Below are 13,180 nucleotides of genomic sequence, written 5' to 3'. Positions count from 1 at the left end.
TGCAGACTCAGAGAACCTGGGTCAGAGAGGAAGTAGGCTCCTGCAGCTCCCGGACTGCGTGAGCTGGGGAGGTCTGGGGCTCAGGCCTTGACTTGTCCTTCCTCGGCAGGTGTCTCCATGTCCTCGCTGAGCTCCGAGGGGGACTACGCCATCCCCCCAGATGCCTACTCACTGGACAGCGACTACTCTGAGCCAGAACACAAACTGCAGCGGACCTCCTCCTACTCTGCTGAGGGGCCGGGCCTGGCCGGGGTGCGCGGGGGGCACGGGCCTCCCCGGCCTGACGCAGGGCATGGGGGGAAGCAAGCCTCCAGCAGAGGCTGCCTGCCTGGAGCCCTCAGCCCAAGACAAGGGGTCCTGGGGAAGGGAAAAGGCAGGGGGAGGGGGCTGCAACAAGGGTGAGGCGCTGGGGATGTCGGCTTGGCGTCATAGACCCTGTGAGGAAGGAGAGGGCACCCAGCGAGGGCACCCTCGTTGAACCAGGGGCAGCCAGCGGGCTTTCCCACAGCGGCCCACCAGGCCCCAGGCATTTCCGTGTGTTCCAATCCTGGAATGCCAAAAGAGGACATGCAGGAGTTTCTAACTGAGCGCCATGCACCATGCTCAGTGCTCTTTGTGCCTTGTCTCACGTGTCCTCACCGTCCTCTCAGGACGAGGACCCCATTTTCCAGATAAGAAGCCTGAGGCTCAGAGCCATGCTGCAGACCCACATCCTCATTCCCCAGCCCTCCGCCCTGGCCTGGCTGATGGGCCCCTTGTTCCCCAAACTTCACCCTCCCTTCTTGCTGCCTACAATGGCCTTCTCCTCCCCTTGTCATGGCTTTGAAGGGAAGCTGACTTTTCCTTTCAAGGCCAGTTTGGATCTGGCTCTTCGGGGAAGCCCTCCCTGGCCAGCCTCTCCCTCGTACAGTCCCTGAGGGGGCCATCTGGCTTTATTCTAGTTCTCTCTGAACCCTTAGCAGGGTACGGTGCCCTGAAAATGCATCTAGTATGTATTCAAGAAGTTGTCTTTAATTGACAACTCCACTGGGCCATTCTGGTTTGTGGGACATCTACAAACCCCAATTAATTCCCCCTTTCTGTCCACTCCTCCCCCCGCCATGCCCTCTCACCCCTGCAGGAGTCCCTGGAGAAGTCGGGCTACCTACTGAAGATGGGGAGCCGAGTGAAGACATGGAAGAGGCGCTGGTTTGTCCTGAGACAGGGACAGATTATGTACTACAAGTCCCCGGTGAGACCCTCCTCCCCCAGGACAGTGGTCCGAAGGAGCCTGGGCCAAACTCGGGACTGTGTGGAGGGGCTAGAAGAAGGGTTGGTGGGGCCCACGACCAGAGGCCAGAGGTCTGGCAGGTGGGCACCTGGGTACCTGGGACTTTGAACCTCAAAGTTCAAAGTTCAAAGGCTGGTCCTTGGTTCTTGGAATGAAGTCAGGCACAGAGCAGTCAAGGCAGTTCTAGATGACCTGGCACGGTGATTCCTTACTTCAGAAGCTGATTTCTTTAATGCCTGGTCCTGTAATAGAATTGTTTCCAAGCTGCCCTCACGTCATCTGGGTTTTTCTAACAGCCCATCACCTCCTCCACCTCCTCCCTGTACAGTTTGGAGCGAGGGAGCCTTCGATGTTGAGATCTAGTTTGATAGGATCTCTTTGGGGAACCAACATGAATGTTTTACAGAAAGCAAAAAGGCCACATCACTTGTGCAACTCCAGCCAATGCCCGTGGCTGTTGAGGATCCTGGGCCCGTGTCCCTCAGCGAGCGGGCACGCTCTGAGCAGTGAGGTGTGCAGGCGCACGGGGAAGGGGAGCGGTGATGTGTCTGCCACTTATATGCCACACTTGGTATAGAGAATGTAGTAGAAAGAATTTAAAGGCTTTAAAGCTCAGTAATGTGGTGGTTTCTGACCCAATTGTAAAGGCTCAATCTATCCTTTTTGAGGCCTGGGTCAGATGGGCCCCTGTGTCTCTAATCATTGTTCCATTTAGCTAGAACCGGGATCCAGAACAAGTTACCATCTTACCATAGCCCAGGAAGGCTTGGGAATCACTTTCTCCGTTGCCTTTGACCTGGAGTAAGACCTGAGGGAGAAGGATGTGCTCTGGGAAGGCTCCTAACCGTGTTCCTCCCCATTCCTGTCTTTACAGAGCGATGTCATCCGAAAACCGCAGGGTCAAGTGGAACTGAATTCCCGTTGCCAGATTGTTCGAGGGGAGGGTGCACAGACATTCCAGGTGGGCAGGCGGCTTAGACGAAGGGGTGTGGGTTCGGATAGGACTAGGGTGGAAACACAGCTGGGGCACGATGAGCATGTGTGAGAGACATCACATCCACAGTTGGATGTGACCCTCGTTTGTGAGTCCTGGGAGAGAAGACGAGACCAAATGTGCGAGACAGAGTTAAGGTAGCAGAGACGAGGCGAAGAGAATGAGGGAAAGACAGGAGAGGGTCCAGAGTGGGAAGGAGGAAGGCCCTGTGGGTTCAGGGATCGGTGCCACCTCAGAGCCCGGTCCCTGGCATGCCATCCCGCCATCTCCCCGCCCCTCCCCCAACCCTTCCTCCCCAGCTTATCTCTGAGAAGAAGACCTATTACCTGACGGCGGACTCACCAGGCCTGCTGGAGGAGTGGATCCGCGCGCTGCAGAGCCTGCTGAAGGTGCAGGCCGTGGGGCCTCCAGCCTTGCCTCGGGGTGGCTCCAAGCCCACTGTGAAGGGCTGGCTGACCAAGGTAGGGGCGGAGCTGGTGGGGCGGAGAGGCAGGGGAGGCAGGCGCCCGAGCGTAGCTCTCCTTGCTTCCTGTGCAGGACTTGGCTCACTGGGATTAGCGGGTGGGCCCCAGACCCGGTCTGACGGCTCAGTGTCTGTGAGTGAACACTGAGATCTGGGCTGCGAGCAGCACAGCTGTTGTCAAGATGGGAGGACCTAGTTTGAGGTCATTAGGGGTTGCTGCCCACCCCTACCAGCGAATAGTGGAAGCCGTGAGGCAGGTAAGGTAGGTGTGCACACCATTCGAGGTCCGATCCCAGGCCTGCCCTAAAGGTGTTTGAGTTAGGACTCTTCTGGCTAGAAAGAGCAGAGAAGTACTTGTTAACCTCAAGAAAATGGAAGTTAACCAGGAAGAACATGAACTAGGCCAGAACGCCACGAGAAGGCAAAGCCACGTGTGAGTGAGCTCGGTGCTCTTGGCCCACTTTCTGCCTTGGCATTCCGTCTGTGCTCGGGTCAGTGTCCTCCGCCTGCCGTACACCTGCTGTGCCCTCGTGATTTACATTTGCCGGGGGCTTTAGCTTGCCAGCCATGGCCCTGCCTCTCAGCATCCTTATGGCTGTGTCCATATTCCTGGGACAAGACATCAGATTGGCCTGGTTAGTCTTTTAATGACGTGTGGTGCCAGGATGGATGGGCTGTCACAGGGTACACACCATGGCCCTCTCCATGTGAAAGGGCCAATACTCTTAGTAGAGAGTCTGGGTGGCATCTCCACTAAGGACCGGGGTTAAACCAGAGGTTTTGAGATCTTCCTTCCTCTGGCTTCTCTTTGGCAGACCTGGATTTACTTCTGGGATTACCTGGTTCTAATCACACAGTCTTAATTTCTTATAGGTAAAACATGGCCATTCCAAGCTGGTCTGGTGTGCTCTTGTTGGGAGAACCTTCTACTACTATCGAAGTCATGAGGACAAGGTACTTCCTGGCTTCCTGACAGCACCCACTCTCTGCTTTCCCCAGATCACATTCCTGTAGCTCCGTGTCCTGATGGAAAGGCCCCAGCTTTTCCGTCACACCACACAAGTACAAAGCTGGCTGGATCCCTCTCGCCTGTTGCCAGTGTGCACAGCCCACAGATTCTACCCGTCGGGTCAGTCTGTGCTTCTCCTGGCAAGCCTCAGCCAGGCAGCTCTAGTTAACCCCCCTCATTCTGGGACCTAGACACATCCATGACTCCCAGCCCAGCAGAGTCTGAGGGTTCAGAGAGAGGAGACTGCCCGGCTCCCTGCTGGCTCTCCCATTCATGGAAGGTTCCTGTCCACAGCGACCCCTGGGCCATTTGCCTGTGCGGGACGCGCGCATCGAGGAAGTCGACCGATCCTGTGACTCCGATGAGGACTATGAGGCTGGGGGAAGCAGGCGGTTGCTCTCCTCCCACTGCACCCTGGTGATCCACCCCCCAGAGCACAGCCCCACCTACCTCCTCATTGGCACCAAGCATGAAAAGGTAAGGGAGGGGGTTGAGCCTCTGCCGCCAAGCTCCGGCCTGTGATTCTCATCTTCCCTGCTTTCTTTCCCAGCCTCCTCAGATTCAAGTTTCTTTCCTTCCTGGACATTTTGGCAACTAGCATTCCCTGATTGGGACCCTTCCTTATAGCGAATTCCCTCCCAGTGACCACCATCTCTCCACTGGGACCATGAGATGGCACCTTAAGCTTAGAAACCTGGGTTCATGTTCACCTGATCCCAAGTCTTTTAGAGACTGGTGGCCTTGACTTGTGCCAGCCAGACTAGCCCAGCCTCACCCTGGCCTTGGCCCCTTCAAGAGAACTGCGGACCCTTGCCTCCATTCTTCCACTCCCCTTCCAGGACACGTGGCTGTACCACCTCACAGTGGCTGCAGGGGGCAGTAGCGCCACAGTTGGCACTGCCTATGAGCAACTCATTGGAAAACTGATGGATGGGGAGGGAGACCCAGGTAAGGCAGGGTGGCCATCCTGCGTGGGCTCGAGGGTGGTGGCTGGGTAATGGTTGGTCAGAAACCCACAGAAAGCATTTCTGTACCCCGAAGCTGTTTTAAAACCATCTAAGCCACAGAAGGACATTCCCATCCAAGCTCCAGAGCCCCTGTTTCTGGTGAAGATACTGGGGTTACCCCACTGTGTCCAGGGGAGTTGATTTGGGGGCAGACTTCCCAGTGACCCGGGTCAGTGATTTACTTTCCTCACCGGGCTTTGCCGGCTGGGCAGAGGGTCGAGGAAAGAAGGTAGCTGGTGAATTGTTACAGTTCGTTAATCCATGAAGGAAGCCTGCACTGGGATGAGACGAACCCAAGCCTGGGTGTTCCGAGGTCTTTGTTTCACTCCTGGTTCTCAGGACCCTGAGGAACTAACAGCACCCACCACCCTTCCCTGTTCCTCGGAGGCCTGTTGCCCTCAGGCTGAGGTGCACTCTCCATCCCACAGGGAGGGGCTTCCCCTGCACACACAGGCTTGCACTCTTGTACCCAGCCCTGTCACTACCCTGGGAGCGAAGCAGTAGCCACCTTTCTGGGAGCTGTGCTCATGCTGGACACAGTGCCCAGCTGCGTGGCCCACACCCTGGGGCTCTAACCACAGCCCAGCACATGCATCTGGACAGTCTGTCCTGGTCTTCCTCGAAAATCTGGGGGTTGGTGGGGGGGGGTGCGGGTCCAGTTCCCGCCCCAACTGTAACTGCTGCTGCTCTTGGTGCTGTGCTTTGGGCAGACTCCCCTCTCTGGAGGCACCCCATACTGTGTTACAGCAAGGACGGACTGTACACCTCCCTCACCACCCTGCCTTCCGAGGCCCTGCAGACTGAGGCGCTCAAGCTCTTCAAGGTAACCTGGGAACAGAGTGCAGGCCCACCAGCAGGCGGCGCCCTCGCCGCGGGCCTAGGCTCTCCCTGAAGCAGTTTGCCCACCGCGGGATCCTGGGGTGGAAGCCGTGGAGTTAGGGGGAGCTCATGGAGGGCCCTGAGCGGAAGGGCCCTCGCGGAAGGAGCCTCACCACAGTCCTAGGGCGCAGAGGCATTCACAGCTTCCTGGGGACCAGCCAGCGAGACTCCCCGTTCAGGAACCCTCCTCCTCCTGGAGTGAACGGCAGGAAAGGCCGGGTTCAGGTTGCTTCTGAACCTGAGAGATCCTGACCCATTTTAGAATGTTCTTTGTGTCTGTCTGAATATTCTCTTAAAAAAATGGATGTCTTGCTTATGTAATGGACACATTTAAAGAAGGAATGCTGCCATCCCAGAGCAGCCAAGAAGCACGCAGAGTCGCCCTCAGGCAGGGGCACTGCTCCCTCTTCAGAAGGGCTGCCCGCGGTGGGGATGGCCCTGTGTGCCCACTGTCACCAAGGATACTAACCCAGGGGTTGTGGGGCCGCCCGTGCCCAACGTCCTCTCCCTGCCAGTCCTGCCAGCTCTTCATCAACGTGCCGGTGGAGGCAGCCTCGGTGGACTACCACGTGTCGCTGGCGCAGACGGCCCTGCAGGTCTGCCTGGCTCACCCCGAGCTGCAGAGTGAGATCTACTGCCAGCTCATGAAGCAGACCAGTGGCCGCCCGCCTCAGAAGTGCTCCCTCATACAGGTGAGCGGGGCCCCGGGCCGGGAGCCCTTGGGGGGGGCGCTGCTGCTCAGGGCACAGGAAGGTGGGAGGAGGGCGCCGGTAGCCTGTGGGCTGCCTCCGTTCGGCTGGGCTGGTCAGATCTTGTGATGGCTGCTCTGGACGGGGCCCGACCAGGTTGGCCATGCTGGCAGCCACACCGGGTTGGGGGAGCCCTGGTTTGGAGAGTGCTGAGGGCTCAGTAGCTCAGAGCCGCATGGGCCCCGTCCCATGCTGCCTGTGCCCTGCAGTGCTGGCAGCTCCTGGCTCTGTGCGCCCCACTCTTCCTGCCTCAGCACCACTTCCTCTGGTACGTCAAACAGCAGCTCCAGCGCCACGCGGACCCCCGGTGAGTGAGCGTCCTTTCCCACACAGCACCAGCCCTGCCGACCACATGTGGGGAACCTTGGGGGAAGCGGGCGGGCCGTGGGGGACCAGGAGGGACCAGACCGCCCTGCCCCTGAGGTTTGCACGGTGATCACGGAGACTTCACTTGGCGCTGTGTACACGAGCGGGCGCACAGAGGTCTGCGCAGGCCTGGGCTGCTCTGCATCCCAGGCTCTGTATGCATGCATGCTTTTTGGGTGTCCCCAGATCATCCCCACATTTTCATGGTCTGTGTCCCCGTTCTTCTGGCTTCTGGAGACAGTATCTGTACAAGCCACCTGTAGCAGATAGACCCTGAATGATGGATGATCACCACAGACCAGAGCATTCTGGGCTTTTCTCACCGCCAACCCCACTGCAGATGGGGTCTTGGCTGGGTCACAGTCGGTGGCCAGGGGATCAAGGTAGCAGGGATGAGTGGATTCCCTGGGATTGTCTTTCTTCCTATCTCTTTAGAAATGAAACTGGCCAGTATGCCACTTACTGCCAACGGGCCGTGGAGCGGACGCTGCAGACAGGGGAGCGGGAGGCCCGGCCGTCCCGCATGGAAGTCGTGTCCATCCTGCTACGCAACCCCTTCCACCACTCCTCACCCTTCAGCATCCCCGTGCATTTCACCAATGGGACTTACCAGGTGAGGAGGCTGCACGGGCTCCCTTTCTTCCATCCTCTCCTAGCCCTCGCCCAGGGAGCACCTGCAGGCCAGAGGGCTGCTAAACCTCCTTAGGCTTGGCAATTCTTTTTTTTTTTTTTTTAAGATTTTATTTATTTATTTGGGGGGAGCACAGAAGGAGAGTGAGAGGGAGAAGCAGGGAGCCCACTGTGGGACTCGATTCCAGGACCCCAGGATTATGACCACTGAGCCACCCAGGTACCCTCGGCTGATTCTGAACAGGCAAACCAGCAGAGGGCAGCCTTGGGATTTGGAGGTGGGTGGGACCGTGAGTGCCAGAGTGCAGGGAAAGAGGAGCTTGCATTGCGAAACTGCTTCACTGTTTGGCCCTTGGAAGTCGATCTTTCGAAGCCACTGCAAGGACAGGAAGCTGAGACGCTGACCGAGAGGGTGGCATGATAAAACGCCTCCAAAAGTGTGGTGGCAGAGGGCCAGCAGAGCCGCTGACTCCAGCTTACAGCGGGCGGGCTTGTCCCTAAAGCACGCACCCCTCTGCATGGGACCACGGAAACCAGCTTCCTTTGGCTTTTGCATTTGCCCTTGCTCCTTGCAGCCAAGACTTTCCACCTTCCAGACTCACAGCCCTCCACTAGCCCTCACGAGCTCCTTGGGAAGTTTCCACTGGGATTGATCCCTCTCCCACGCAGGTGGTCGGTTTTGATGGCTCCTCCACGGTTGATGAGTTCCTCCAGCGTCTGAACCAAGAGACGGGCATGAGGAAGTCCTCCCACTCTGGCTTTGCCCTCTTCACAGACGATCCTTCTGGCAGGGACCTGGAACACTGCCTGCATGGGAGCATCAAGGTGATGGGCTCCCCACTGAGCCAGCTGAGCCCCTCCTGGGATCCCTCTGGGCCTTGGGGTTTGGATGGTAGGGCAAGAGCCCCTCTGGCGGGTGCCTTCCTGCTGCATAGTCTGTTAGATTGGGAGCCCAAGGTGCTCCCTCTGGCCAGCATTCTGTGGCATGCTAAAACCTACCTGTACAGGCAGAGAAAAGTTGTTTTTGCCCTTGTCTCTGGAGAGAACATCTCCATATGTTCTCTCCCCCAGCCCTTGAGGGGCTGTGCTGTATCCTGGGGAAAAGCTGCTTCTTGGCTTGGTATAGGAAGGACAGGGAGGCACTTGTCCCTGTGCACATGCGGAGGTAGATGACCATCCCCCTGGGTCCCCAGTTGTGTGTTGTGCACTGCAGCTCATTCTTGCCCTGTCAGGGCCTCTGCTACACTTACAGGCTCGACCATATTTGAAGCAGGTAGATCTATGTAGCACATCTACAAGTAAAAAGCCCTTGAATGGGATTTCCACCTATCTTGTCTTGTGGTCTGGGAGTAGCGTCATGGGGGATGTTAAGTGTTTGTGGGAATGTGTTGTAGCGTTGATGAGTTTGAGGGTTTTGGTTCCAAGTCCGCTTTTTTTAAGGCGACAGGACAAAGGCTCCTGTAATCCTTTCCTGTTGCCTGGAAATCCTGCGCACATGTCCCCTTTGTAAATGTCTGGGTGTCTCTAAGGCTCGGTTACACAGTAGGCCTCTGGGGGTACTTGTTGAAGACAACAGTGATTGGGGGAAGGGAAATGGAGCTGGTAATAGGAGGCCACGGTTTTTGACAGAGGGCTGCCTGGCCTCTGGGGAGGCCCCCTTAGGTGTCAAGGCCAGTGGGGGGCAGCCTCCCACACTCTGCTGCTCATGCCATGCCCGGGCTCTACCGCTCTGTCTGGGGGGAGGTTGTAAGACACCTCTAGTCCCAGGTGCCTGAGGCCTGCCCCCGATGGGACCTGCTCCCCTCGTCAGGGCCTCTTCTGACTGTCCTTTCCTGCCTGTTGTAGATCTGTGATGCCATCTCCAAGTGGGAGCAAGCTGTGAAGGAGCTGCACTCTGGCAAGGCTGAGGGTGGCACACGTGTCGTGAAGCTGATGTACAAGAACAGGTCTTGAGTGCTGCCCGGGGGTGGGGGAGGGGGGCGGGGGCACTCATCACTGCCACCGGCTGGCCTGTGCTGGACAGACAGCACACCCACAGATAGCACTGTGTTGTGGACACTAGTTGGTGGCCCAGGCTGGCTCTGGTGATCCTCAGTGAGACCCTGGGCAGTTCAGGCTCTCAGTCCCTGTCCTGCATGTATTTGCGCACACATGTGCACACACACCCCCACACTACACCACACCTCCCCCCCCCCACCCCCGGCAAGAAAATAGACCAACCTTGTGGGATGGCTGCAAGGGTTCCATTAGAAGAGTGAAATTTCTCATGAGCACTAGATATTTAAGGCTCAAGAATAAATAGCTCCTGTAACAATTCCAGCAAATATAGGAGATACCGTGATTTTTAGTCCATTTGGATAAGAAAATCCCATCCCAGATCTGTCTGCAGGCACATGATTTCCATTATTCTCTTGGAATCTTCAACTCCTCCAGTTCCCCTAGAAGCTGTGATTCTGGGGAGCAGATTCCGCTGAGCAAATCCAGTAGGGGAGGGTGTAGTTAGGTATGGCCCGGGCCACTGTTGGCATGAGATCTCATGGCCCCATTATCTGCCCTGTGTTGTGCTTAAATCTTTCTGGAGGCAATAGAAAAAGAGTCTCACAGATGGTATAAAAAAAAGTAGTTTCTTTCTTTGGAAATCAAGATAAACAGATGCCAAGATGACCTCATCCATTCGGGATCCCAGCTGAGTCTTGGCTGTTTCTCGCTGTCTTCCCTGTAGGCTGTACTTTCGGAGTCAAGTCAAAGGGGAGACAGAGCGGGAGCGGCTGCTGCTCGCCTCCCAGACCAGTGGGGAGATCGTGGCAGGGAGGTTTCCTGTCAACAAAGAGTTGGCGCTTGAGATGGCCGCCCTAATGGCCCAGGTAAGGTTCTGTGCAAGAATTGGGAGGACCAGGGAACCATCTTTGGACTCACAGGGGGCACATAGCACACAGCCAGAAACTGCAGACCCTGCTGTCTCTGGCAATGGAGGGAATCTGACTCCTTACCGTCAGAGCCCTTTACTGCAGATACACATTACACGCAGAATTCTGGACATGGCAGCCAGAGCAGAGCCCTGCCTTTGAGAGCTGGCCACCTTCCCGCCATGAGATCTTGGCCAAGTCACTGCAGTGGTCTGTGCTTTAGTTTCCTTCTCTGTACAATGGAAACAAAAATGCCTCCCTGCCTGCCCCCCACAGGGTTGTACTAAGTATGCTACTGAAATGATATATGTCACATAATAGATGTGCTGAGATTTGTACTTAAAACTGTAAAACATTGTAAATAGAATCAGGAAGGGGAAGGTGCATTCAGACTTTGACTCCTCTCTGTTACCTTTAAGAGGCTGTCTTGCCAAAGGTATCTGGGATGCCCTCTTGGTTTGCATGAGAAAGCATCTGACTCTGCATGCTGGAGGGGAAATAATAAACATTTACTGAATGCTCTGTGGAGGATCCATTGCTGAGTATGTCATGTGTATTATCTCAGTTCTTATCCCCGTGTAACAGATGAGGAAATTTAAGTACTTGCTCAGGTTTACAAGGCCAGCAGATGGCAGAACGGGGACCTGAGCCGGGTCTGTGATTCCGAAGGCCACGTTTGGAACATGTTAGGATCTGTAGCATCTTCAGTCCTGGATCTCAGATGTTTGGATTAGAAGCCAGAAGATCCATAGTTCTCCCTTGTCTGCCACTAATGAACCGAGTCTTTGGATAAGGCACTTAACCTCCATTGCAGAAGGAAAGTGAATATAAATAATCATCGAGGGCCATAAGGTGGTTTCTCTAGGGTCCATGAACTGTGAGATGAAGGGTCTGTCATGAGAAGTGTTTTCGCATCTGTCCATACCCCATCAATGAAGTAACGAAGTGATGGTTGATTTCACCTCCCCAGCAGCCCCAGCCCCACCCCATCCACTTCCAGATTCTTGACTGCCCTCTGTGTGCTTCCAACACAGGTAGAATATGGGGACTTAGAGAGGCCCAGCCCACCAGGCCCCGGGAGCCCTCCCCCTGCCAAGGTTCAGCATCATCTCCAGCAGGTCCTAGACAGGTTCTACCCGAGGCGCTACAGACACGGGGCACCCTCTGAACAGCTGAGGTAGGCTGGCCAGATCTTGGAGGGAGTTGCTGTGGGGAGGCAGGGGCTGTAGGGTGGGGAAAGGCTTCAGAGCTGCAGTGAAAACCTGTTGGCCCTTCACTGGCCCATTTCTCTCCATCCATCCAAACCAGGCACCTGGCAGATCTGCTGACCACAAAGTGGGCAGCCCTACAGGGCTGCTCCCCTCCTGAGTGCATCCGCATCTACCTGACGGTGGCCCGGAAATGGCCTTTCTTTGGTGCTAAGCTCTTTGCTGCTCAGGTAAGTGCCAGTGGTTTTCAGGGGAAGGAGTGATTACCACACCCTCAGCAATGTGCCCTACATTTCTCCTCCTGCCACTGTCCATATCTGATCCCCTTTGAGCCAGTCCAGTCTGGAGGGCCGGCCTTCACAATAACAACCAGCAGAGGGCGCTATTTCTCCACCCATTTCTGGCCTCCATTTTCCATGGTCCAGAGCAGAATTGTGGTCACTGCTTTTGGGCCCGGATGATTTCTGGGTGACCTTCGTCTTTCCTTCTTCTTTTTTTTTTTTAAATCTGATTTATTTTTGAGAGATAGAGAGCAAGCATGCACAAGCAGGAGGAGCTGCAGGCAGAGGGAGAAGCAGGCTTCCCCTCTGAGCAAAGAGCCTGATACGACACTCGATCCCAGAACCCTGGGATCATGACCTGAACTGGAGACAGACACTTAACCAACTGAGCCACCCAGGTGTCCCTTCATCCTTCCTTGTTGACTTCTCTCTCAGTGCTATCCCTGAAGAAGAAATAGAGGACCAACTAATTGATACACACACTGTCATGTCAAACTTGACATGACAGCCATCTCAAGAATACCTCCATTTTTAAGAGAGTATAAAAGAACAATATATAATCTAAACAAATACGTCTCTGCAGACTTAGGAGGGCCAGGGGGGACTCCTTAACCACTCAGGCAAGAGTTCATTTCACCTGCACAAAGCCCAGGGGGCCAGTAGTAATCTCAGCTGGAACTTTTCTTGGCCAACTGTCTGGTGTGCATGAACCATATTCGTAATCAGAGTACCATGTCCTCAAAGCTGGGTCACGATCCTATTCACTGATGGTACAGATTCGACAGTGGACATTCACTCATTCATTCAAGAAAGAATTGTTGAGCTATTAGGTCTCAGGCACTGTTCAAGAAGGCAAGAGATGAGCGAATCAAATACCATCCTGGCCTTTGTGGAGCTTCCCATCTAGTAGGGGAGATACTTGTTAATCAGATAATCATATATATTCTCTCTCTAAATACAAATTCTCTCTCTCTAAATACACATTTTACAAGCTTGTCATAAAATGACAAGCTGTCATTTTACAAGCTATCAAAGAAGTATCAGGGTTATAAAGGCATAGAACAGGGGAGCCTGGGGCCCTCTCAGTCCGGGAGGTTGGGAAAAGCTTCTGAAAATGAGGACATGTCCTTCCCTCTCCCCAGCCTTTTGGGTAGGAGAGCTAGGAAATCTGGAATGCCCTATTGTAGCTGGGCAGTGAAAATGAGTCCTTCCAGGAATTGTCCACCAATAGCCACCTTTCTCACTAGTAAAGCCAAAAGCCCATAAGATTGCATTCTTGCTTTCCTGTTTGTTTCACGGTCCCTAGGAAATTGGCTGATCCAAGATGTACTTCAGCTGGGAGAGACTGTGGGTGGAATGCCGTCAGTCTGTGAGCACTAGGAGAACACAGCCCGCTCTCTGTGCCCATGACTGAGCAG

At 55.2% G+C, this 13,180-nt stretch overlaps 1 protein-coding gene across 3 annotated transcripts in view; it reads left to right on the top strand.

The window, feature by feature from the left end:
* The window catches only part of PLEKHH1 (pleckstrin homology, MyTH4 and FERM domain containing H1), a 48,443-nt gene that overhangs the window by 32,010 nt on the left and 3,253 nt on the right, over positions 1-13,180 (top strand). For all 3 annotated transcript variants that reach the window (XM_082734042.1, XM_082734041.1, XM_082734043.1), the window contains exons 11-26: positions 110-252; positions 1,121-1,231; positions 2,145-2,231; positions 2,564-2,725; positions 3,601-3,681; positions 4,031-4,213; positions 4,576-4,684; positions 5,454-5,566; positions 6,138-6,314; positions 6,581-6,678; positions 7,173-7,350; positions 8,037-8,192; positions 9,213-9,313; positions 10,090-10,231; positions 11,308-11,450; positions 11,582-11,711. In XM_082734042.1, coding sequence (XP_082590168.1) covers positions 110-252; positions 1,121-1,231; positions 2,145-2,231; positions 2,564-2,725; positions 3,601-3,681; positions 4,031-4,213; positions 4,576-4,684; positions 5,454-5,566; positions 6,138-6,314; positions 6,581-6,678; positions 7,173-7,350; positions 8,037-8,192; positions 9,213-9,313; positions 10,090-10,231; positions 11,308-11,450; positions 11,582-11,711 — 2,114 coding nt within the window. The remainder of the gene's footprint in view (positions 1-109; positions 253-1,120; positions 1,232-2,144; positions 2,232-2,563; positions 2,726-3,600; positions 3,682-4,030; positions 4,214-4,575; positions 4,685-5,453; positions 5,567-6,137; positions 6,315-6,580; positions 6,679-7,172; positions 7,351-8,036; positions 8,193-9,212; positions 9,314-10,089; positions 10,232-11,307; positions 11,451-11,581; positions 11,712-13,180) is intronic.

Source organism: Mustela nivalis (assembly GCF_964662115.1).
Source record: "Mustela nivalis genome assembly, chromosome: 6".
Taxonomy (NCBI): domain Eukaryota; kingdom Metazoa; phylum Chordata; class Mammalia; order Carnivora; family Mustelidae; genus Mustela; species Mustela nivalis.
Note: the sequence above shows the minus strand (reverse complement) of the source record. Positions and strands in the feature narration are given on the sequence as shown.